General features: G+C 47.1%; 1 protein-coding gene across 4 annotated transcripts in view; it reads left to right on the top strand.

The window, feature by feature from the left end:
- The window catches only part of RST1 (ARM repeat superfamily protein), a 182,724-nt gene that overhangs the window by 3,573 nt on the left and 153,495 nt on the right, over positions 1 to 25,656 (top strand). For all 4 annotated transcript variants that reach the window (XM_086800403.1, XM_086800401.1, XM_086800402.1 and 1 more), the window contains exons 2-4: positions 5,649 to 5,930; positions 6,920 to 7,003; positions 7,239 to 7,506. In XM_086800403.1, coding sequence (XP_086656529.1) covers positions 5,649 to 5,930; positions 6,920 to 7,003; positions 7,239 to 7,506 — 634 coding nt within the window. The remainder of the gene's footprint in view (positions 1 to 5,648; positions 5,931 to 6,919; positions 7,004 to 7,238; positions 7,507 to 25,656) is intronic.

Here is a 25,656-nt window from a genome sequence, read left to right as displayed (position 1 = left end):
CGTTATCTTCTTTGCTTAGCGTTAATCATGAACACGCTTCCGCAACGCATGTTACACTCGGACCTTGTTGTGCCAATGTAGGGAGAATTGACTGCATGTTTGCTTGCATAGATGCTATCAATTGCTGGTGTTGGAGTTGCATAGTGTCTCGTTCAAGCCTTTGTTGGTGTTCTCGGGCTGCATGGTCTGCCCGTCGTTGGTCTTCATTAGCCCTGCGTTTGGTGTCTTGAGCCCTTCATTCATCATCACATCGGGCTTCTTTGGCCCTTTTGGCTTCTTCTTTTTGTCTTTGTTGCTCCATGATGAGGAACAATCTTTCAAGCATTGAAAGTTCTTTTGGCTTTTCATTGTTTTTGAGTGCTTTCTTGGCTTGTTTACCCTTCTCTTTGGCTTGTTTTGCTTCTTCTTTTGTAGCCTCAATTTGAAGCTTGAGCAATATGTTTTACTCCAAAATTGCTTTGACAAAGCCATCACTCAAGTGCAGAAGCTTTTCTTTGGTGGTATCTTCTTTCTTGATCTCTCCTTTCATGTCTGCTTTGTAGCTTTTTGAAGAAGTCTCTCTTGACATTGTGGAGGCTTGGGTGGTTTTGTCTGACCGCAATTTTACACTCCATAGGATGCTCTCACTTTTGGGTAGCTAAGTTGGGTCACAACCTATAGCTCAGCTCTGATACCAATATAGCATGTAATAGGTTGACTGTTGTAATGGGCAACAAAGCTTTCTTTAAACTGCACATATGCTGGCTGAAGATGAGAGGATCTTCTATGCTGCCTTGGATTGAAGCATAGAGTGCTTGAGAGTGTTTGTATGCTCCAAGAACCGTGAGGAGGGAACTTAAGCACACATGTTCTCTTAACTACTTTGTTGAATACTTGATGAATGATGTGTTTTTATGCAATGAAACTATGGGCTGCTTATATAGGTGAATTTGCTGCTGGTCAGTCTTATCATGGTACTGTCAGCTTGTTTTCCAGCCCATGACTTGTGAAAATTATCATTAAATGCTACATACATTATATGCGCATTGTCCTAGTGCTGGCCGATTGCCCGATAATGATCGACTGCTGTTGGATGATGTTTTATGCTGGCCGAGTGAATATCCATGGTGTTTATGTTGGCCGAGTGGTATGTGTGAGGGGTCTATGACGCTATGCATCGAGACAAGGCCGGCCCATGCCCTAGATGCTCTTTACATGCTTCTATGGATTGACTTAATGCATGCCTAGCCTTCTACGTGCTTGTTCTCCAAGTAGGTTAAGGGACTGACCGTGACACCTAAGACTGGGAGAATGACCTACGTAGCTTGTGCCTAACATGTCCCAGACTGGGGCTCACAATGGGGCCATGGCATACAACAAATAATCCTAAAAAGGGTGTTAATGATATATAATGTTACATGAAATGTTGAGCTGGTGTGTCACATAGCACCATAGTGTAGGGTGCATGTGATAGTGTGTGCTTTGAACTTGAATTTTTAATAAATAGAATACAAGCAACTCTTGCAAATCAATTTGGTGTTGATGGTGAACTCCACTGAGCTCTTTGTAGCTACTAAATGAGATGCCTTAATATGATTCCCCGCTTATGAAACTTAGGCCCCATGAGCACATTGATTTTGTAGCTCTGCTTTTCCTAGCTATTGCATCATGCATGCAGCCCAAGGACTAGACAAAGAGATTGAAGTGTGTAAAACTCTTTCAGGTCACAGTCAGATCGTGACCACTCAGGTTGCTACTGTTTGTATAGACAAAAGCATCCCAACCAATGTCTGTACACCTTACACGTTTGGGCTGCTTCTGGCCATTTCCAGCCCTTCTTCCTACCTTGGGATCAGTGCACAAGCATTGCTGGGAGTTGTTGGGCTGCCTTGTATGTGCTGAAAGCTGGCCAGATAAATCTAGCCGGAAAGCATTCCTTCTTCCCAAGGCACAGCCCATAAAAAGCCTTCTGGTTATTTTTACCCCTACTTGTAGCCCTTCACTTTATTGATGAGATCACCAGTAAAAGCTAAGGCGAAAAACACATTAACATAAAGTCAAAAGACAAGGTCAGGTAAATATTTACCATTTGCAAAACTCATAAGCCATTTATTTTAGCACATAATAAATAAGTTCCATTAGCCATTTATGTCTTTGGTGATAGTGTGCACAAAGCGGAAGCAAAGGGAGCACTAGAGTGTGTTGAATTGAGAGTGCAAGAGAGAGAGATATGAAGTGAAAAGGCTGAATGTAATGCAGTGAATACAATCTTGAGCAAGAGACCTAATAGTTTCATAAGTGAAGGATACAAAAGGGAGCAAGTGTGTCAACACATGAACCACACAACTCAACAATGAAGATATATAATGGGAGAGGCCAGCCCACCTATTTATAGGTAAGGAGCTGGCCGACTAGACATCTGCACCTGACTGGGGAAAAATACTAAGGAAGTAGGGGAAAAATAAGGGTGGCCAACCCACAACCAAGGGCCATAAAAAGGAAACAAATATGGGCAGCATATGGGGATGAAATGCTAACACCCTCTCTCAGCACCGGATGCTAAACAAACTCCAAGAAGCCGAAGATGAGGAGCCAAGGAAGCCTAAGACACCGGTTTGGTGAACAAATCTGCTGCATTCTCTGCTAAAGGAAAATACTCCAAACGTAAGTCTCTAGCAAGAACCCGTTCATGAACATAGTGATACTGGATCTCAATGTGTTTCATACGAGCATGAAACATAGGGTTCTTGGCGATAGCGATGCAACTCTGATTGTCACACCAAAGAAGAGTAGATTCGGTAGGAGGAAAGCCAAGTTCTCCCAATAATCTCCGTAGCCAAATCGCGTCACATTCAGCATAGCAAGCTGCATGATACTTTGCCTGTCTAGAGGAAAGCGCCATAGTAGGTTGCTAATCTAAATTAGTCCATCCAAGAAGAGTGCACCCCTGGCCATAAAATGTGCCAAAATCAAGTATCACTCAAGTACCGAAGCGACCTTGAGAGCACACCGCCAATGCTACTGACGGGGCTAATGTCCAATCGGGAGTAGGTCAACCATACCAAACAACCGATGAGAACGCGATACTGTCCCAAATGAATCCCTGGAGAAGCATCAAGAAGAGAAAGCTTCTCACTAGTATCCAGAGGAGAAGATACTAGTCTACACCCAGTCATTTGAAACCTGTCAAGAATCTCCCGTGTTTACTTCTGCTGAGAAAAGAAAATTCCCTTAGGGATTTGGCAAGCCAAGAAAGAAATGCAGCAGACCAAGATCTGTCATCTCAAACTCTTTCTTCCAAGCATCCATGACTGAACGGATCCTCACAGAATAAGAACGTGTAAAAATGAGGTCATCAACATAGACCACAATGATAACAACTAACTCCCTCTCAAGGAGGATATAAAGGTTCGAATCTGCATGAGAGCGGTGCCGACCAAGCTTCTAAAAGAACTCATCGATCCGTCGGTACCAAGCCCACGGAGCTTGCTTTAGACCGTACAACGCTTTCTTTAGTCGATACACTTGGTCCTGTCTACCAAGAATCTCAAATCCCAGATCAATATACACTTCTTGTGTAAGCTCTCCATTCAAGAAAGCTGATTTGACGTCCATTTGGAATACGGGCCATCTATGATGTCTTGCAAGAGCAAGATTGGTGCAAATGGTAGTCATCCGAGTCATCGGAGCTCTCATCGAAGTCGACCCCAGGGCGTTGAGCATAGCCCTTGGCAACCAACCTCGCCTTGTGCTTGTCCAAGTTGCCATCAGCTTTGTACTTCGTTTTGAAGATCCACCGCACATTAATCACCTTATGCTACTGTGGCCTAGGCACCAAAATCCAAGTGCCATTCCGTTCTATAGCATCCAACACTGCCTGCATAGCACGACGCCATGGCTCATGTGAAAGAGCCTCGTCCACAGAAGTGGGATCATAAGGACCATGAATAATAGAGGACGTAAGAGCATAGTTAACACAAACGTTACCCTCATGAATTTGTTTCCCTGTAACTTTAGAAGATCGCCTGAGAGCACTAGGCAAAGGAGCAGAAGGAAGCTCTCTCAACCTAGAATCACGAACTATTTGTGATACCATCCAAGCATCGATTTACTTGAGCTCGCTGGAGGAGCAAAATCATCATCATCATCTGAATGAGAATCCACAGTTGGAGGTGTAACAGAAGTAGGGGGAGGAAGAAGAAGCTCACCACCGCGCTCAGAAGATGTAGGAGTCTAGTCGAACACCACATTGCGGCTCACAAAAACTTTGCGAGCCTGCTGATCATAAAGACGATATGCCTTGGACACAGAACTATATCCAAGAAATGTCTTACGCTGTGACTTCGAGTCCAATTTGGAGCTACGCTCCTTGAACACATGCACATACACCGAACAACCAAATACCTGCAAATGAGCAAGAGGGATTCTCACCGTGGAAAGCCTCATATGGAGTTTTATCTGGAAGAGCAGCTATAGGAGACCTGTTCTGAATATAGACAGCAATAGAAGCTGCCTCAGCCTAGAAACGTTGAGGTAAAGAGGAGTGCTCAAGCATAGCATGGGCCATTTCCATGATAGTTTGATTCTTCCTCTATGTAACTCCATTTTGTGATGGAGCGTATATTGTAGTAAGCTATCTCCGAATGCTTTGATCCTTGCAATACTGCCGAAACTCCTTGGATGTAAACTCACCCCCTCTGTCAATCCTGAGAACCTTGACCGAAGAACTGGTCTCTTTTTCCACCTCAGTTTTCAAATCACGAAAGTGCTGAAATACCTTATCCTTGGTCTTCAAAAAGAAAACCCAAGTAAATCTAGAGAAGTCATCCACCATCACAAGCATGTGCAATGCCTTACTCAAAGATGCGGTACTCATTGGACCACATAAGTTTGCATGAACAAGAGCAAGTGATGTCGAAGATTTGTGTGTTGCCTCCTTTGGAAAGGTGGCTCGCCATTGCTTCCCTAAGCAAGAGGAACATATGGAAGCTGGAGCCTTGATGGTCGGTTAACCCTTGACCAACCCATCCTCTGAAGCTCGCTGAAGAAGTTGATAGCTCAAATGGCCAAACCGAGCATGCCAAAGAGCTGAAGAAGAAACATGAGAGAGCAAAGCGGTCAATTTGTAAAAGCAACCATTCTGGACTCCTTGAGCCAAGATGTTACCAATCTCCTAGTAATCTTGTGACGAGAGAAGATCACCTCTGCACCCCGAGCTGTAAGAGCACTCACTGACAAAAGGTTAAATGCCAAATCTGGAATGTAAAGAACGTCAAAGAAGTACCTCTTGTCGTCGGAGGAGAGTGTAACAGCTTCCGAAGGAGTTGGTAGGGAGGATGATAAAAAATGCTTAACTTTTGTGCTGTGTGTGAAGTTTTTGCCTGTTCGGTGTTGAGATTATTGTTTAAGAAAGTGTGGAAGACCCAAAATCCCTTCAGGAAGATCTTTTCACAAGAGATAGGTGTCATTTACAGCCCATCAAAAGTAGAGAAGTTCACTTCCCCCCCGCCCCTTGAATTTCATTGAATTTTATGATTTTTATAGCCCCTTTTCATTTCCATTGTTGAGAATCCTAAAAGTTACAAGGATATAAATATGTAAACATTTTCTCTGGAAGTTCATGTTCTCACAAGGTTCATTGCCAGGCTAATTGTTTTCCTTGTGTCTAGGCATTCACATCACGGAGAGAATCGCATCTGGAAATTGTGCAGCAAGTGCTCATGATATTTACACAAGATGGCGTGATGAAGTTTTCAGAGTGTTTACGTTTCTTACAACCATTTCTGAATTATGTACTGCTGCATCCATCGGCACATGGTGAAAATATTTTAGTTGCACGAGAGCTTCACTTCAGTCTGGCATCACTTGTATCATCAAACTTTGCTGTGGGGAGATTACTGTTGAGGTTACTGGTGCACTTTATTTTTCATTACTCTCTCCAAACAGCTCAGGTAACTTGTTGATTTTAATATTTCCATTATTTCAAGCTTTGCAAATTTTCAATAAGAAATTGTTGCTGTACCAAGTGTTTGCCATACACGGTCAGTGTAACCCCTTTATTCAATGAGCGTCTGCTTATGTCTACCTCAGGGAGTATCAATGCATCCCCTTGAAACAGTAGCATTTCTGTATTTTTTTCTGCTGTCCTTGCATTGGTCTCCTAGTAGTAGTATTTCTCCCTTCTTAGAGAATTCTTCTATGTATGGTACAGGCATGGTGGGGGATTGTGATTCCAATCTGTTCCAAGCCTTTGAGTAGGTGGGGTTCTTTTTTCTTTGCGGGGATTTGGGGTTGGAATACTCTGCTACTTTGTGTCTGCCTACGCATTTTAACCCTCATGTATCTGGCATATGCATCTCTTCATACCATTGATAACATCTTGCTTGAATGTGACCTGTATCGCATGACCACCACTGACCCCTTAACCCTTCATGATGACGTGTGTTTCCTTTCTGTTGGCCGGCTTTTCCGAGTGTAGCTGGATAATTGGTGCATGCCACACTCTGGGCTTTGATGAGTCCCTGTACAAGGCAACGCTGCAGCTCTTAAAGTGAAGCTGCGTGATGAAGACCACAATGTGCCATGGAGATGGTCTTTTGTGATCTCTTTGTTTTTGTGCTTCTCGCCTGTATCGGCAATGGTAACTCTGCCAAGGCAGGGTAAAGCCCACCTGTTTTGATCGTTTGCTGCTGGCAGTTGTTTAAGGCATTCCTTTCTATGTGCAATTTGCATGGGTGCCAAGTCTTCCTACATAAAGAAGGTGGTTTCCTTTAGAGTGATCCTCTCCCCGAGGACAGCCACTATGAAGGAAACCATGAATTACCTCCAAGTAGACACTATATTGATAACATTATTTTGAAATAAGTAAGGCATCATATAACATATAACTAATGTAAGTAGGGTTTGTTATTTTGCTCAAAGGGATGATTTTGCTACACAGGAAGCTGACTGGACTGTTACAGCTTTGAGGGAGCTGGTCGATGCGCTTGAGAGTTTGGCGATGCAAGCATCCGCTCAGGCAGAGGTGTGTAACATTTTGTTTTTTGGTTTGAATTGGCGTAGTTGCTTTGTAATACTATGCAAGACTCCTTTTGGATTTCAAAATAAAAGTTGTCTCATTATAGTCAAATGGTTATGTCAAAGAGAAAGGCAGCTCATTCTAAAAAAATAAATAAAAAAACCAGTTCTTGAATGTCTTTCAAGGTCCTTGAGCATGAGTTCTTATTTATAGTAACATTTTTGCGGCAATTTTGCCACAGAGTGATGATTGCAAGGAGATTGTAGGAAACATTCTGGCATTACTTGTGGAAACCTGCCATGAACTTAAGGAACAAGGTTTCTCGTTGTTGCCAATCCTGGAGCTTTTGGGTCGGGTTGTGAAATTGCAGAAGTCCTTAGATGATACTGTTTTTTGGCGTTGGAAAGTATTGTCTCTTGCACACTTGCTAGCAATGACAGATTTAAAGGAAGAGCAACTAGCCCTGATTTGTTTGGCAAAGAATGCGCTGAGGAAATCAGATCAAAAGGGTAATGTGTTGATTTGAGTGCATTTTTTTAATTTGATCTGTTCCTTACAAATTTGAATTACCTAAAACCGTAGGTTATTTTTGTATGAAGCTCACTGTCATACAATAACTAAGAAAATAATCAGTAAATGTCCACTTTGCAAGGGAACAACTTTTGTCTGTGGCTGAAGGATGACGTTAGTGTGTGAAGCTCTTTTTCCTTCAATGTTCATTTTAATTGTTTTTGATATTTGGTGAACAAAAGTTTGAGTCTAAGCAAGCTGGAGCTCTTGCTCCCAAACTGCAGCCCGCCTTCTGTGCTGCCTGTCCCCTGCATCTTGCCTCCCGGTTTTCAGCCCGGCCCTTCCGTTCCGGCTCTCGTCTAGTTGCCCCTTCTACCCCTCTTTCGGCTCCCTCCACCGTCTGTGTCTCCTCCCTGACCTACAACAACACCCCCCTCCTCCCCTCCTCCCCTCCCCCTTTTCCTCCCTCCTCTTGTCCTTCCTGGAACACCTCTCCCGTCCACTTTTTTTTCCACCTCTGGCCCCCTTTTTTGCTTGAGGCCAATAGTTTATTTCCTTTTCCCTGTTATGTTGCTTCCGTTGCTTGTGCTCAAAAGACAGCTTATCGGTGCCCTTCTGCTTCCCGCCCCCCCCCCCCCCCCCCCCCCCTTCTTCCACTTTTTCCCTAAAAAAACAGGATGAATCCATGGCAATTGCTTTGTCCGAGGCAGCCATCAGTTGTCACTTATTTGATGTGGTTTTCCAGCTCCTCGTTTCCTCAGTGGCCTCCCTTGAAGCCACCGCTCACATTGTAGACGTCCTCCGGATTGAGTTCGACTCCCAATTTCTCTTCAAGTGTCACCCAGGTGGCACAAACTGGCGAGGGCAGCAAGCACTGGTGGTGATGAGGGGCTGGCGCTGGCGGTTGCGAAAGTTGGCACAACATTGGTGCAGGTAACTAGCAGCAACTGGAGGCGACGTACAGTTAGCAGCGGTGGCTAGTGGTGTAGGTGGCTGCGCTCAGCGGATACAACCTGGTGGTGGTTCTGTGTAGTAGTGCTCAGATGGCTGGCAGATGTGTCAGTAGCGCAGCTGGTCACATGTGGCAGAAGCTGGTGAAGATGGTGCAGGTGGTGCAAAAAGGGGGTACAACAGTAGTCGGCAGCTGTAGCAGCTATACGAAGGCAGGTGGTGAGATTTTGGATGATGATGTTGATGATGTAAATCCCCAAGTCTTGATCGATGGTCTTCATGTGCTTGTCCGTGGTGTTCAAGAGAAACTCAACCCTATTTTATACCCAAGGGGGGTCTTGCGGGTCTTGCTTTTTTGCCAAAAGCTATCATGCTTTTGCTTTTTTGACTTTTACTTTGCCTTTGTCTTTTTAATTTTTAGAATACTTTATACAAAAAATATTACTCACATTTGACCAGCTTTTCCAAAGTTCTTATGCTTTGCTTTTTTAGCTTTAGGGTCTTGCTTTTTGGCCTTAGAGCTGCTTTTTGAAAAAGCAGCTTTTCGCTTTTTGGTCCGGCTCAATCTTCTCTTGCCAGTGGTGCACTTGGCTCGCGGTCAACCCAGTTTGACTTTTTGCTTTTCTCTACTTTTTGACCAAATTGCTATCTATACCCTAACTCTAGCATCCAAGAGGGCCAACATAAGAGCCCCCGACGATGGGAGATCAGGTGCATGGCCTGGCCCCCAAAAAAGGCCTCTTCTTTGGATTCGCCTCCTGTCGCGCAGGCCCCAACGGGCATGTGTGGCGGACCCTTGAGAGTTGCGGCTGTGGCTGTGGCTGTGGTCGACATGGAGGGAGCCATATTCTAGCGGACACGACACCCAAGGTAACGGTGCCAATGACGAATTGTTATGAGCATTTATAACCAGATCGCTGAGTGGATTCGACACAGGACCTCCCAGAGCAAGATTAGGATTATGACATCGCATACCCCGACCATAGCATCTTCTTCTCCCTTCCCCTCACTCCCCCCCCCCTCCCCCCCCGCCCCTCTCTTCCTTGCCCTAATTGCTGGCCGTAGGCATCCCGCTAATCCCATAGCGGCCCCATGTGGTTAGGGAGGACCCCGAGATTAGGGATTAGCAGGCAGATACTTGGCTAGGGTTCTTGGATTGATAAAACAGGCTTAATGGTTTTTTATAGTAGCAAGCTAGCTATTTATGGAGTAGTTATCACTATATAAGTGAGAGCTTGGGTTATTATGAGACAAGAGTTGTGCGGATGCACCATTGAAGGTATGGCTTGGACCAGGAGAGCAGGCATGCTCATGCCGTGCACATGGCGAGTACGTAGGTTGGCACGTCGAATACCTTTAGGCAGGCTTCAGTGGTATGTTGTGCGGATGCATTACTGAAGGTATGGCTTGGACTAGGAGAGTAGACACGCTCATGCCGTGGACGTGTCGAAGGCTTCTAGGTAGGCGTCAGTGGTATGGGACGCCATAGTTAGACACCGGCCTATGGGATTGTGAAGGAAGCCCTAGCCTTGGCCCAAGGGAGATCGGTGGATGCAGGTCGCTGTTGGGAGGTGAGCAAGCCTACTACCTTGTAATTTGGTTTAGTGCTAACCGTGTTTTGAAAGTGACACCAAGGTAGACATAGGATGAGACAATCTCCACAGGATCCCCTTTATATGTGAAGCTCAATCTGGATGTGAAGGGGCGGGAGGTATGGAAGACCATTACCTATGGTTTTACCAAGGCTAACAGTGAGGTCCTGTTGAGTGAAAAAATTCTTTAAGGCATCCAAATGTCTTTGAAGCCCCTCGGCTGAATCTAAAAGGAGGACAATGTCATTTGCATAAAGTAGTAGGGGGATCAATATGCTTGCCTGTGTGGGACCAACCCCGCCCAATCTGTCATTGAAGCTCGAGATCTCATCAACTTAGAGGCCACTTTTTCCTTCCTTAGGAGGTTTTTTCCCTCAAGCGTGTGTAGACACTATTATGAGTGTGTGTGAGTGACCTTATCATGTCACTTCACTTGTACTTCACTCATTCTCATCAATCTACTTTGAGTGTTGTGCTTCTATCTATCTCTCCTTGCTTGCTACCTTTGTCTCCACGCCAACAATTGGTATCAGAGCAGGCTTTCTTGGTTCTCACTCCCTTGTCGTCTTCATAGTAGGATTATGCATCTACACTTTGAAGGGTAATCCCAATGCCCTTATGTTTGAAGGGTAATCCCAATGTCCTTATGTTTGATGAGTTGGTTGCAGTGCTCTTGCAAGAACCCATTTATATGGTAGTGATGTGGAGGTAGGCTAATAATGGGTCGAGATACTTTTTCCCTCCTTAGGAGGTTCTTCCTCCTGAGCATGTGTACACTCTCTTACGAGTGTGTGTAAGTGACCTTACAATGTCACTTCACTTGTACTTCACTTATTCTCATTTTTTTCTTGGGAAAGAGATCCTTCTATTAGTTACCGAACAAAATAGCCGTAATGGCTAAGTACAAATTCAGCTCCATAGAGGGGAGCGAGAATCAAGCAAACTGAAAAGGGGAAGGATTGTCTTCTCTCCGACTGGCTCCTCTGGGAGGAGAAGGCTATTTCTTATAATTTGGGGGGGGGGGGGGACAACTAAACAGGTGGTCTATAAAGCCAAGTGGGCTCACCACCATTGTCAATGAGAAAAGGACCATGATGCCAAATCCTCAGGAAGGCATCGCAGCGCTTCCGCATGCGGTCAGAGCCACCCTGAAGCTTCCCCCACTGTCAACGGAGGGCATGAATGATATCAAGCCAGATGCTCTAGATGGACTCTGCTAGCGGGGTGAGGGTACCCTTAATGGCCTTGCTACAACGAGCTCTCCAAATGTGCCACGCAACAATACTGCGACAAATCTCCATCTCTGGTTGGAGCTGGGAGTCCAAGGATCAGTGGAGGGAGCTGGAACTGGTATTGCAGAAATACGGAGATGAGAGACTTGGAGGGCAAGTCTCCCACCATCCTCCTCATATGCCATGGTGGCCTCGGCCTCAATGGCCAAAGCTACTGTGCCCCAAGTAACTATGCAGGTGGGGGCCTGGTCCGTAGTGAAAATGTAGAGAATCCTTTGCTAAACTTGCTGAGCCTTCACCAATTCCAAAGGCAATGATGTTGGGGACTCGTGGAGATGGGCACACCTCGAACAGACTCTTGGCCTACCTCTGATGGCCAGCCAAGTGCCAACCACATGGTTCCGATGTGCAAGATATATTAACTTCTTAGAAAGACCGCAAGGGGCTATGAGACCAAAAGCTACAATGAATCCTTGAGTAACTGAATCATAGAATAACAAATTGAAAATGAAACAAGAACTAGGAGTGATCTTTTGTGGCCGAAAACTGTACCACAGCCTCTCTAGAAATCTGAGAGAAACTGAGGAGGCAGGCCCTCGATTAGGCATGTGAATCATGCGGCCCAACCATGTGGTGTAAGCAAAGAAAGGGGTGCCATGAGCCTCCTCACTGTCATAGGTATATCCACTCCCTTGGAATCCACTATAGTCGTGTGAGAGGCCGACCCTCCCAAATCCATAACTGCCAGAATCCCTCTCTGGCCACCTTGGCCGGTGGAGGGTCTATGTGCCACCTATGCTCATGGAAACCAATCACCCTCACCCACGAAAGGGAGCTCTTCTCTATCAAGCATCCACGATAGCGTATAAAATGTGCTCCGCCAAGGCCCTGTACATTCCATGAGATGATCCTCATGGATGGCCTGCTGAGGTGGATGCTGTCTCAGTTGTTGGGGTAAAGGCGTTATGCCCACCCTTATAGTGTGTACAAGCCCATAAGTTATAGTACATAGTACACTTAGTACTTTTAATGTACTAAGTGCACTATGTGTACTAGTGCAATATACATGTGTGATAGGGGAGTCACACACTCATGCTACTTGATGAGTTGACTTATCCCCACAACTCTCTCTCTCTCTCTCCCTTGTTGTTTCTCTGTGTATGTCTCCCATGAATGAACTCTAACCCTAATTCAGTTTTCTCCCCATCAACTGGTATCAGAGCAGAGGAAGAGCCACGGGCAGAACTGCAACGCTGGAAATTGACTGTAGAAGAGCACTGTGTGTGGTCGTTGAGACAGCAGGTCTTTGAAGTGCAAGGAGTCAACGTGCTGGGCGCAGTCTGTATGTAATTTGGGCAGCGACTATGTGATGGCAGCGCAAGTGTGCAGCCAACCGCTGCCGTCGACCATCAGCCATGAGGAGTAGCCGCAGCGTCAACTGCCGTAAGCTGAGTGCGGAGCGAAGAGGTCCCGTCGGCCACTGCACAATCTGTGCAGCCCGACTACTGAAGCGTGTAGCGGTGGGTGTAGCGGTGGCCACTAGGCGGAGGCGGCATTTAATTGGCGGGCATCCATATTCAGGCGAACACGCCTACGAGCCAGCCTCTATAGCCGCCAGCTTTGGTGACAGCAGGCTCCTGGTGCGGTGAACGTGGAGAAGAAGCGACCACGCATCACGATTGGTTCCGCCTATTCCGCCTGGAGAAGAAGCGACCACACATCATTTTTGACTCCACGCCTTGTTGCTGACCTGAGTCGAGTACGCCTGGTAGTCCTGGTTGCCTCGCTTCTTCAGCCAGTTACTTTTCGTGCGCCTACCTCGCATGCGCCTGCATCTTAGTCTCCTTCAGCAAAGCAGCTAGGAGAAGCCTTGGCCTGCCTGCATCAATACAGCAGCAGCATATTCATCAAGCCCCCCCCCCCCCCCCCCCCCTCCTGCAACAGAAATTAACCTGCAAATCAGAGAAATTCAGAATTTCATAGGTACTTGCCTTTAATTTTTGCGAATTTCTTATCAATTAAATCAATTGAGCAGGTACAGATGCCCAATTGCTCAATTTTTGAGAAAAATTGGCAAAATTGGGTGACATTGGTCACAATCAGGATAAATTTGTAGGAAATTGGTCAAATCAGGATCAATTTGCAGGAAATTGGATGTCGAAATTTGGGGCTTTTGATGTAATTGTGCAATTAAGCACTCATACATGCTGTATGATGTGAAAAATCGCACATTTGGGCAAAATTGCAGCAAATTGCAGCAAATTGCAGTGCAAATCAAGGGGCTTTTGTGCCGATTTGGTTGATTTGCATGCAGGCGATCGCATTTGATGCTGTGGGTAATGTGCTGATGCCTTACAAGCACTCAATGTGCCTGTAAATCAAGGGGCTTTCATGTATTTGATGTATATGTGGCCAGGGGGAAGCATCGTGAACACTCTGGATGCCTTCATGTGCGTCAATGTACCATGTATGATCAGAAATTGATCTTAAATCAAGGGGCTTTTCAAGTTTGTATGCTTGTTGAGCTTGGCAAAGCAGCAGGCAAGACATTTATGCCTTGAATCCTCAAAAATCAGCTTGCAATCAAGGGGCTTTTGCCCAATTTCTGTTCGGAACTGTTGTATGCAGTGTTCGGGACTGTAAAAGTCTGATTTTCACTCATTTGGACAGCCAAAAGAGCATTTATTGCTATTGTACCTGTTGGTACAGATTTGGCACAGCTTTGTGCATGTTTTGGCATGGCTGTACACTGCTTTGAGTGACCAAAAGGTTCAATTTCAGCTGCTAAACTTGCCGGGACAGGTTTGGTACATTACAGGTGAGCACTTAGTACTGCTGTACAGTACTTTGGAAGGGCAAAAGAGCACATTTAAGGTGCTGTCCAAAATCTGCAGCAACCAGATTTTGGTGTTTTCATCACATAAAGTGGGAGAAAAGTTGCATTTGTGCTTCCGCAGTGGGAGATAAAGCTTGAGAGAACATTTGTGAGCACTTTGTGTGCTTTGGGTGCAGTGTTTGCACATCTTGGGTGCAGTGTTTGCACATTTTGCAGGGAGTCAGGCATTGACAGGTTGCATATTGCTATGGCAACCACAGGTGAGAGCTCTTCATTGCTTCACATCAAGAAGCTTGAAGGCTCGCATAATTATGATATTTGGCAAACCCAGTGCTACAATGTATTGCTCCAGAAAAAGCAGCACAAGCCTATCAAAGAAAGGGGTGTGATGCCCGCTTCTCTTACTGCTGAAGAGTGGGAAGATATGGATGAGCTGGCAAGATCTACTATCATGTTGTCTGTGTCAGACTCATTACTTTTCAGCATTCGTGAAGAGAAGACAGCTTGGGGAATGTGGCAGAGATTGCAGGACTTGTATGCCCAACAAAGTGCCTCAAGCAAAGTGTATTGGTTGAAGAAACTCATAGGCCTTTAGATGAAGGAAGGGGCTTCTATGACAGCCCATCTAAATGAGTTTAATGGTATTGTCAGCCAGGTCATCAATCAAAAGTTGGCAATGGACGATGAGTTCAAAGCCACTTTTTTGTTATGCACTTTGCCAGAGAGTTGGGACACATTTAGGACAGCCACTAGCAATTCGAATGCTATGCTGTCATATGCAGATGTTGAGGGTGCTCTTCTTCAAGAAGAGATGAACAGGAAAAACAACTCTGTTGGAAAGTCCAATGCAATGAATGCACGTGGGAGATCCCAACAAAGGGGTAAAAGCCAAGAACGGGGAAGGAGCAAGTCTTGCTCCAAAAAGGATTTGGAATGCCATTATTGTGGCAAGAAGGGACACATCAAAAAACAATGCTACAAATGGAAAAATGATCAAAAAGAAAAGGGAAAAGGCAAAGACAAAGAGAAAGATGAAGCCAAAGATGTAAAGCCAAAGGGCAAAAGTGGAGTCAAGATCGAAGAAATCAATGTGTCACATGCAGGTGGCAGTGAGGATGAGGTCCTCTTTACGTCTTCACTTGATGCCCATTCACTTCTTACAGGTGGTCATGGTATGCACTCATGGATCATTGATTCAGGTGCCTCCTTTCATGTCACAGGTTGCAGAGACTTGTTTGTCAGGTATACTGCTGGCAATGAAGGAGTGATTTATTTGGGTGATAACCATGCATGCAAGATTCTTGGCAGAGGTGATGTGAGGCTTGTATTTTCAGATGGCTCACAGCTTATGCTCCATGATGTCAGGCATGTGCCTGAGATCAAGAAAAACCTGCTTTCTACTGGACAGCTTGATGATGCTGATTATGTTACCACATTTGGTAGTGGAAGATTAGTAAGGGCTCACTGGTTGTTGCCAGAGGCTCTAAGGTGGACACTCTTTATTTCATGCATGCAGGTGTTTGTCACCATGCTAATGTAAATGCAACCGAGCTGCCGGAAATCTCTATGTGGCATAGCCGGTTGGGACACATGAGTGTCAAGGGAATGGAGCAATTGTCTCGTTTGGGTTACTTGCCTTCTCTAAAGTTTTCAAGTTTTCAGTTTTGTGAGCATTGTATTTATGGCAGGCAACTCCAGTGCCCCCACAAGAAAGCTCTTGGACAGAAAGATGCTCAGTTAGAGCTTGTGCATACAGATGTATGTGAGATGCCTCAGCTTTCTTTGGGAGGGGCAAAATATTTTGTGTCTTTTATAGATGATGCCACACGCAAGGTGTGGGTCTATCCTCTTCGTTTGAAGAGTGATACATTCTCAGTGTTTCAGAAGTTTGTTGCTCTTGTTGAGAATCAAACTGGCAAAACACTGAAAGCTTTGCGTTCCGACAATGGTGGAGAGTACATGTCCAAACAGTTTCAGGACTTTTGTGATGCTAAAGGCATCAAGAGGGAGCTTTCTACTCCTTATGATCCTCCACAAAACGGGACAGCAGAGAGGATGAACAGGACCATTCAGGAGAAGGTCCGTTCTATGTTGTCACATGCTGCATTACCTCATGGTTTTTGGGCTGAAGCTGTTATGACAGCTGTTCACCTTATAAACAGGTCACCTAACACGAGGCTTGGTGGGAAAGTGCCAGAAGAAGTATGGACAGGGAAGCCTCCGTCATACAAGCACTTAAGAGTGTTTGGTTGCGTTGCGTACGTGCACATACGCAGGGAAATGCGCACCAAACTTGATATTCCTAGGATATGCATATTCCTAGGATATGGTGACAGAGGTGAAATGGGGTATAGACTTTGGGATCCCATGAATAGAAAGATCATACGCAGCAATGATGTCATTTTTGATGAAACATGCATGTATAAGGAGCCTGCAAGGCAACAGGAGCCTGGCAGAGTCATCTTTGATGATGATGGACATCATGGACAACAACAAAGGGCTGTAAATCAGCCATTACAGCAGGAAAACCAGCCCTTAAATGGTGCTGAAAATGGTCCAAATGGACAGCCAGAGATGGCAGAAGATATCCCTATGGATATACCACAGTTAGAGGAGATACCGGGCATGATATTTCAGCCTTATGGCATGGAACAGGAGCCACCAATGGGTGATATGCAGGCTGGACAGCAACCTGCAAATGATGGTCATTGGGTACGGAGGTCCACAAGACCCTCCAGAGCCCCTGACAGGTTTGTTCCAGGGGTTGACTATTTGATGCTTACTGACTGTGGGGAGCCCTCATGTTATAAAGAGGCTTTACAGAGGGCAGACAAGGCTCTATGGGAGCGTGCCATGAAGTCAGAGATGGATTCTCTGCATAAAAATGAAACATGGAAGTTGGTGCATTTGCCTGTAGGCAAGAAAGTTTTGCCATGCAAGTGGGTATACAGGCTCAAAGTTGCACCAGATGCAAAGCCAAGATACAAAGCCAGGTTAGTGGCTAAGGGCTTCAAGCAAGAATATGGTGTGGACTTTGATGAGATCTTCTCTCCAGTGGTCAAAATGACCACACTTAGAGCTGTGTTGGCTTTGGTTGCGCATGATGATCTGGACTTGATTCAGATGGATGTGAAGACTGCTTTTCTTCACGGTGATCTCCATGAGGAGATATATATGCAGCAGCCAGAGGGTTATGCAGTAAGTGGAAAGGAGAAGCTTGTATGCAAGCTGAAAAAGAGTCTTTATGGGCTCAAACAGGCACCAAGGGAATGGTATCATAAATTTGATACATTCATGAAATCTCAGAAATTCAGGAGAAGTGACATAGATCACTGCTTGTACACCAAGAAAGCATTGGATGGCAGTCTATTGATCCTCATCTTGTATGTTGATGATATGTTGATTGCCGGGAAATCTCGTAAAGAGATGGATGCATTGAAAAAGAGGCTGCATGAAACCTTTGATATGAAGGATTTGGGTGATGCAAATCACATCTTGGGTATGCGGATACTTCGGGACAGAAATCAGCATGTGTTGTATTTGTCTCATAAGGAATACATTGGCAAAGTCTTGCAGAGGTTCAATATGGACGGGGGGAAGAAAGCTAGTACTCCTTTGCCTCCATATGTGAAACTCAGTGCTATGGACAGCCCACAGTCAGATACAGACAGGGCTGATATGGCCAAGATTCCGTATGCTTCAGCTTGTGGCAGTCTCATGTATGCCATGGTTGCTACTAGGCCGGACATTGCATTTGCAGTGGGAGTGGTTTCTAGATACATGGCCAACCCTGGCAAGAAGCATTGGGAAGCAGTGAAAGGTGTCATGAGATACCTGAAGGGCACACAGGATATGTGCATTTGCTTTGGCAAACAGGATGCATTAGTGCATGGTTACACGGATTCGGATTATGCCGGCCATCCAGATAACCGGAAGTCTACTACCGGTTATGTATTTACATTCACAGGAGGTGCTGTGTCATGGATATCCAGGATGCAGAAGTGCACAGCCTTATCTACTACAGAGGCCGAGTATATTGCAGCCACAGAGGCTTGCAAGGAGGCATTATGGCTATCTCGGTTAGTGGTTGATTTGGGCTATACAGGGGATATTACATTGTTGCACTGTGACAGTCAGAGTGCCATCCAGTTGGCAAAGAACCCTGTTTTTCGTGCAAAGACGAAGCATGTGGATGTGAAGTATCACTTCATCAGAGAGGTGATAGAGAACAAGCAAATTCAGCTTGTTAAGATTCACACGGATGACAACCCGGCTGATCTGTTGACAAAGAGTTTGCCTCCGGAGCGGTTTGCTCATTGCAGACACTTGATGGGCATTGGATGAGGCCATTTTCAGCCTTGATATGGCCTTGTATATTATCATGTACATGCTGATTTTTTCTTTTCCTTCATTTAAGGGCACTTTGCCTTTAAGTGGGAGGTTGTTGGGGTAAAGACGTTATGCCCACCCTTATAGTGTGTACAAGCCCATAAGTTATAGTACATAGTACACTTAGTACTTTTAATGTACTAAGTGCACTATGTGTACTAGTGCAATATACATGTGTGATAGGGGAGTCACACACTCATGCTACTTGATGAGTTGACTTATCCCCACAACTCTCTCTCTCTCTCTCCCTTGTTGTTTCTCTGTGTATGTCTCCCATGAATGAACTCTAACCCTAATTCAGTTTTCTCCCCATCATCAGCCGTACGGCGGGCCTTCGCAAGCGGCTTGGATGGAGAGTAGTCCCCATCCGAGCGGCTGCGAATTTGCCCACCCGGTGTATTGCAAGAATCACGGATCAGGCGCCAGTGGCTGTGGCCCATGGCGACTGCCTCCCGCTCTGACAAAGCAACCTCGTGTATACATACATATCTAGGGTCGCGTGCTAAGTCTGCCACTATGCGAACGACCAAATGACGAATCTCTAAGGCATCCACACTCCCGGGATCCAAGAAAAAATGAGCCAACTCCCATAGTCGGCCTATCACATCTGTCACCTCCAGATCGCTCATATGATGAGAAAACTCAACTGCCTGAGTCTTCAAAGTGCTAAGAGCGAGCTCTAGAGTCCACTCCCGGTCGCATGGGCCACATAGAGGGAACGAGAAGGCCACCGCTGAATCAAGTGCCTCCTCCCCGCGGGCTGGAGGTATCACTACATGAACTCGGATGGGTGCTGGCTCATGGGGGCCCTCTGCTCCAAAAAGCCGTGTGAAGGCGTAATCAAAAGCCTCCGAGCGTTGTCTAATGCCAAGGCGACTCAGCCGACTGCGGATAGATGATATCCGTGAAGCCCGAATCGGCATGGTAGGTCTCCTCGGTGGTGCTCGAGCTAGGTCGGTGCTCAGCGCCCTCCGGACTGCAGGTGAACGCCAGGGGACTGCCAGGGCCTCCCGGGAAGGTGAGGCGGGCGGGGGGGGGGGGGGGGGGGGGGGGGGGGGGGGGGAGGAGGGGGGGGGCGAGGGGGGTGGAGAGGGAGCCGCTGCCGAAACCGGAGCGGGGACGAGAGGAGGCGAAGGTGGAAGCGAGGCGGTGGGAGGGGACGGGGGTGGGGGGGGTGAAGGAGGGGGTGCTGGCATCTCCTGGTCCTCAGTCGTCGCAGGGGTCTCCTCTTGGAGGGGAGCAAAGCTGTTCCTCACGGGAACCCAGTGATGCTGAGACTGTGGCTGCTGCTGCAGCGGTCTCTGGGCGTGCTGCTGTGGCTGTCTCCCTCGACGGCGCCCCTGTCCAGGCTGCCACTCCGAGGTCTCTGTGGCCTGAGCAGGTGTCCCGGAGGCAGCCTGCCGAGCCGCATCTGTGGGCGGGCCATCAGGGGCCTGTTGCTGTGGTGAGGGTCGGGGTCTCCTGCGAGGGCAGGCCTTGTCCAGATGACTGACCTGCTTGCAAATGAAGCAGTGGTTCGGGAGCCCCGAAAACTCCACTCTCTGATCAATCCATCCCCCCCCTATCCTAGGTAGCTGAATGACCTTAGGAAGGGAGGAGATGTCAGACACCAAAACTCTGACCGACGGTAGCCCAGCTGCTCTGGCCACCATTGAAGCTGCTGTGAGGCCAGTCTCTAGTACCGAGCCCACCAATGCTCCTAGGCTCGAGAGGAGCGGAAGATACTCCCGGCGGAGTCCAGGGAAGCAAACTGTAACATGGAAAAGGCGCTCTCCCTGCTCAGCCCTGCTGGGTCAAAGCCGTGCTGCCAAGGTCTGAAGAAAGCCCGAGCAGGCCTAATGTCAAGGGGACTCATGGCTAGGACCTTGGCCACGCTCTGGGCCGTCTCGAACTCGATCTGGTAATGTCCACGGCCCAGTAGCTGTACGTCCAGGATCTTGCCCACATCTGCAAGAAGGCGGGCCTGGAGAAGATCCCGGATCTCCCCTCTGCTGGGGCGAGTGCCGACTATACGGCAGATGGTGGAATGAGCCTGGAGGCGTTCCACCTCTGCGGTGAGGCTCGCTTCCTCTTCCGGCGAAAGAGAAAGCCTGATGGGGGTGTCCTCAGGGGCGGGCGAGGGGGCTGCGGGGGAGTCTCTCTGAGGCGGGGTGGGAGGAGCCTCCATCAGAGTCTGAAGCTATGGCGAAGGCGAGGCGAAAGCGGAGATCCTGCAAGAACCGAGCTGCACACAGAGGGGCGGAAGACGAAAGCCGGAGAAAAAAGGAAAAACCCCCCTGGGGGCGGAAATCAGCAAGAAAAGGGAGGGGGGGGGGGGCGAAGCGGCGAAGGAGTAGCCCTAGGGGGGGGGGGGAGGGGGGCGGCGGGAGCTGCGCGCAAGAGGGGTGGGGGGGAGAAAGAGCTGGCGGAGGGGGGGGGTCGGGGCGCTGCAGAGGGGAGGTGCGCGAGAAGAGGGGGGGGCGCGAAGGCGAGGAGGGGCGGCAGGTAGTGCAGCGAGGGAGGGGGCGGGCGGCGCAATAGCGAAGGCAGGCGGGGGGGGGGGGGGGGGGCAAGGGGAGGCGCGAAGGATGAGGGGGGCGCAGCAGGCAGGTAGGCGGGGGGGCGCAAGTGTGCAGGTAGCGCGAGCAGGGAGGGGCGGGAGCTTCAGCGAGCTCAGCTAATCATATCGTCAAGGAGTTCGGAATTGGGAATCTATTCTTGATGGTAAGCTTATTTAAAGCTCTATAGTCCACACACATGCGGAATGACCCGTCTTTCTTTTGAACAAGAAGGACAGGAGAGCAATAAGGTGAGGAACTAGGCTGAACCAAACCTTTCTCTAAAAGCTCATTTACCTGCTTCATGATCTCTTCTTGTTGTGCGACACTCACACGGTATGTGGGTTTGTTAGGTGGAGAACTACCTGGCACAAGATCTATGCGATGATCCTTGGGCTTTTGGGGAGGTAATTCACCTGGCAATGCATCAGCAAAACAATCGTTGAATGTATGAATAAAATTCAGCCTATCGTAAGTCATAGCATCCACATTTTGATGACTTGGTACAATGCTATCATGAACAAAAACCAAGTACGCAGAAAGACTCTTTTTCATTGCTTTATTAATCTGGATGATGTGAGATACAAGTGGGATGGAATCCCCTTCTTTGCCGGCATCAATGAAATGCATGCGGCCTCTATGCATAAAAGAAATCATGTTGGTCTTGTACTCTTTGCGGGGATCAAGCCTATGATGCCATGGCTTGCCCAGCAATACATCACATCCATTTAGTGGTGCAACTAAGAAATGCTCATTATCAAGGTAGCCCTGGATATGTATGCGCAACTTCCCTATCAGTGGGGTAACCTGCACCTCTTTACCAACAAAAGCAGCTTCGGCTTCAATCTGAGGTCCCATGTTCTCAACCTCAATACCCAAGGCAGCTGCCGTTTGTATAGAGATGAAGTTATCGGTTGCACAATCATCAAACATGAATAAGGCGGGCTGATCCTTGATTTGACCCCATGCTTTGCATACCATCCGCTCTTTTGCATCATGTTTTGTGTTTCCCTGCACATCGAGAACTGCTTGGTCTGCTTATCCTCATGCCTTGGTTTGCGGTCAAGGCATTGTCGAAACATGTGCTCTTTGCTGCCACAAGAAAAACATTTTTCCTCCTTGGCATATTGCTCCCTTTGCTCGGGGGTCAAGCCAAATTTGTTCTTCTTTGGGCCCTGATCTGTAGATGAGGTATTTTCAGCTTTACCTCCCTTGTGGGTCTTCCGGAAGTTCTTTTTAGGTGGTTGTCCACCTTTTTGCAGATTTGGGACCGCCTTGATCTTGCTTGATTTTGAGCACCAATTGCTCCGTAGCAAGAGCAGAGGCTGTAAGCTGTTGCAAAGTATGTTTCGGGTGCAATTCAATGCCCGAACGATAAGCTGGTTGCAATCCGGAGCGAAACTTCCTCTTTCTTTCATCCTCAGTGATTTGCATAAAAGGAGTTACCTCAAGAAAGACTTTCCAAAACTTGTTGGCATACTGTTGCACACTTTCATTATCTCTTTGCTCAAGTCTATCCCACTTTTGGGTGAGAGTTTGCTCCGCATTTGGTGGCAAAAACTGAGCATAAAATCTGTCCTTCAACTCTTTCCAGGTGCAAATGGGGTCTTTGGTGATCTTTTCAGTGATCCACCAATGAGCAGCGGTCCCCTTCAAGAACATGCTAGCATGGCATACTTTAGACTTCTCAATGAAGTCCTCATCGCTAAAAGCAATGTCAAACTGTGCCACAAATGCTAACACTTTGGAAGCATCATGCTCTCCATGAAAAACATCAAACTTAACGGACTTGTCACTTGCTTTAAATTCCTTGAGCTTTCTCATGGTCCTCTCTTTTTCTTTTCCCTTTATCCAACGGGGCAGCCCTATCTGCATGGGCTCTGAAACTGGCCTCTGGTAGAAACCAAAGTGCGGTAGACTAGCAGTCACCCTTCCACTTGTAGTCCAAATAAATAACGAAATTAACTGGAGCTAGAATGCCCCAAAACTGAAATGAAATCGACACCTGTTGGCTCCAAAGCTTGGCGCCCCTTTCGGTATTTCTTTATTCAAATTCAATGAGATGTAAAACTGAGTACAACAAAGCCAGCGAGGAGAATAAACCTGTATGTCCAATCTGGCAGCCCTCAAGACCTCTTAGCACAGAGGATTCACACACAGATCTGTGTCCCACAAAAGCAACACACTGTGCTTCCCTCTGATCAACCAAGACAATTCAGCAGGGCAGCCTTGAGCACACATCTGGCATATTCCATGAACATGGTTCCACAACTCAGTTCAAATATACATCCACTGTCCAGTCTCTGTTTCCACCCTTTCAAACTGCCATACCCCTCCTCTCACAAGGGGCCAGATGATACAACTCTGCAGCAGACATAAGCCAGTGGAAAGAAAGAAAGATGGACAAGTTCAGAGCTTACCAATTCAATGCGTGGTTCTGCACTCGTGGGATTGATCGTACCAGTCTGTACTTGACAAAGATTGTCTGTACTCTCCTCCCTGCAACCACCTGACTGATGCACCAACTATGCTCTGATAAAGCACCGCCTGTTTTACTGGAGATGCGCCGCCTGTTAGTGTTCAAGACTGAACAGTACTGTACTTGCCTGTACCTGTCCGTACAGGTCAGCAGTACGTGACTGTACCTGTCCGTACAGGACTGTACCTGCAGTTGCCTGAACCTGCCCGCCTGCTATTGTTCCCTGGTCGCCTGCGCCGCCTGAACCAGATGATACCTAGCAGTGTGTACCTGTTGTCGTACAGCAGCGCCTGCAACCAATTACGTACAGCCGCCAACAGTACGGACTGTACTTGCTATCCGTACCTGCCTGCGTCGCCTGTACCTGCAGCAGCCGACTGTACCTGCAGCAGCCGACTGTACGGGCAGCCTCCACCAGTGCTGTACGGCCTGCCTCCACGTGGACTGTACGGCCTGCCTCCACGTGGACTGTACGGCCAGGGTCTGTACGGCCTATTCTGTACGGAAACCAGCAGCCCCTCCTATGCAGCCAGTCGACCAAGACTTCTCCTCTCCTCCACGCAGGTTGCTTGCACGCTTCCCCAAAAGCAAGAGAGACGTGTACCAAAAGTGGAGTTGCCTCTTTCTCCAAAAATATCCTAGGCCCCTTACTTTAATGTTTATTAAAGTTTCTAAGGGCCACTTATGCCTAGGGGCCACCCATGGTTAGAACATTAAAAATATTAATGTTCTTGGTCCCCCTTCACACTTGAAGATGTCCACACATTATAACATTTGTCCGGGCACCCCAAATATGAATCATTTAATATTTGTCTTGCTCACCAACCACCATGCCCACACTTGTGCTGTTCCACTTTCATAGGGTCATGACATCCCCCCTCTTGAAAAATGGCAAGCGTCCTCGATTGCAATCTGGTGATATAGCAAAATATCCAAAGTGAAATGTACAATATGGCAAGATCAGCGTCCCAATCTCTCTAAGCCATGCATATGTAACAACATTCACTGCAAACCAATGGTGTAATAGTAGTCCAAGTTGTATACCACTGTGAACCATACACAACCACAACATCCAATGTGACTAGTACACATATATCATAGAAGTCCCATAAACAGATGTACTGTCAGCCATCAATACCTTTGGGTGAGACAAAAACTACACCAAGCGACCTCTAGATGTGATCTGAGCCTGTCTGTATCAAGGGAGTGGAGGTGCTACCCCCCTCTTGAGCATCAGGCAATACTCTAGACCCATGCTTTGCTGAACCTGAATGAGCCGGAATAAGAGTCGGCTCCAACTCAAAGGCATCGAGATAAAGCTGCAAAACCTGAGGTGAATCTATTAAGTCACCTTCCTCCATCCACTTTGCATCCATCGGTGAATAGTTCTTGAACTTCACAAGATAGCGACGGGAAACGTTACCTCATACCGTTCTTTCCTACTGTGCCAGTATCTGCTCTGGAATAAGAACCTCATCAAGTTCCTCAACTTCCGGCTGAGCCTCATCTGATACATCCTCAGGCACATCCCCACGGAAAGGTCTAAGTAGACTCACATGAAATGCATTGTGAATCCTCCAGTGATCTGGTAGCTTCAGGCGATAGGCCACCTCACCAATCTTTTCCAATACCTGAAAAGGTCCATAATAGCGCATGCTCAACTTAGGGAATAAGCGCTCTTTACCCTTCATCTTCTTGAGCCTAGCTTTTTCAAAGCGCAAAAGAACCCAATCACCCAATGCAAACTCTAAAGCACGTCTGTGACGGTCTGCTGCTTTCTTTTGCTTTTGCTGAGTTTTCTGGAGTGCCAACTTAACTCTCCGATAAGCTTCATCCATATTCTCCACATACTGATCAGCCTCAAAGATCTTATCCTTTCTGGAGTGCCAACTTAACTCTCCGATAAGCTTCATCCATATTCTCCACATACTGATCAGTCTCAAAGATCAAATAAGTGGTACCTTCTTCCCTCCTTCCACAATCTCAAAAGGCGCCTTGCCCGCCGTCGAGGTATGAACGGTGTTGTTTTATGCAAACTCCACCAAAGGAAGATACTTTTCCCATTGTTGCTTGTGCTCTGACACATAACACTTGAGAAGATCTAACACTGTAGAATTAGCCTCTTCCGATTGA

Source organism: Cibotium barometz, chromosome 7, assembly GCF_041138505.1.
Source record: "Cibotium barometz isolate CiBa-2024 chromosome 7, ASM4113850v1, whole genome shotgun sequence".
Lineage (NCBI taxonomy): Eukaryota > Viridiplantae > Streptophyta > Polypodiopsida > Cyatheales > Cibotiaceae > Cibotium > Cibotium barometz.
The sequence above is the reverse complement of the archived record's forward strand: the minus strand, read 5'-3'. Positions and strand labels throughout refer to the sequence as shown.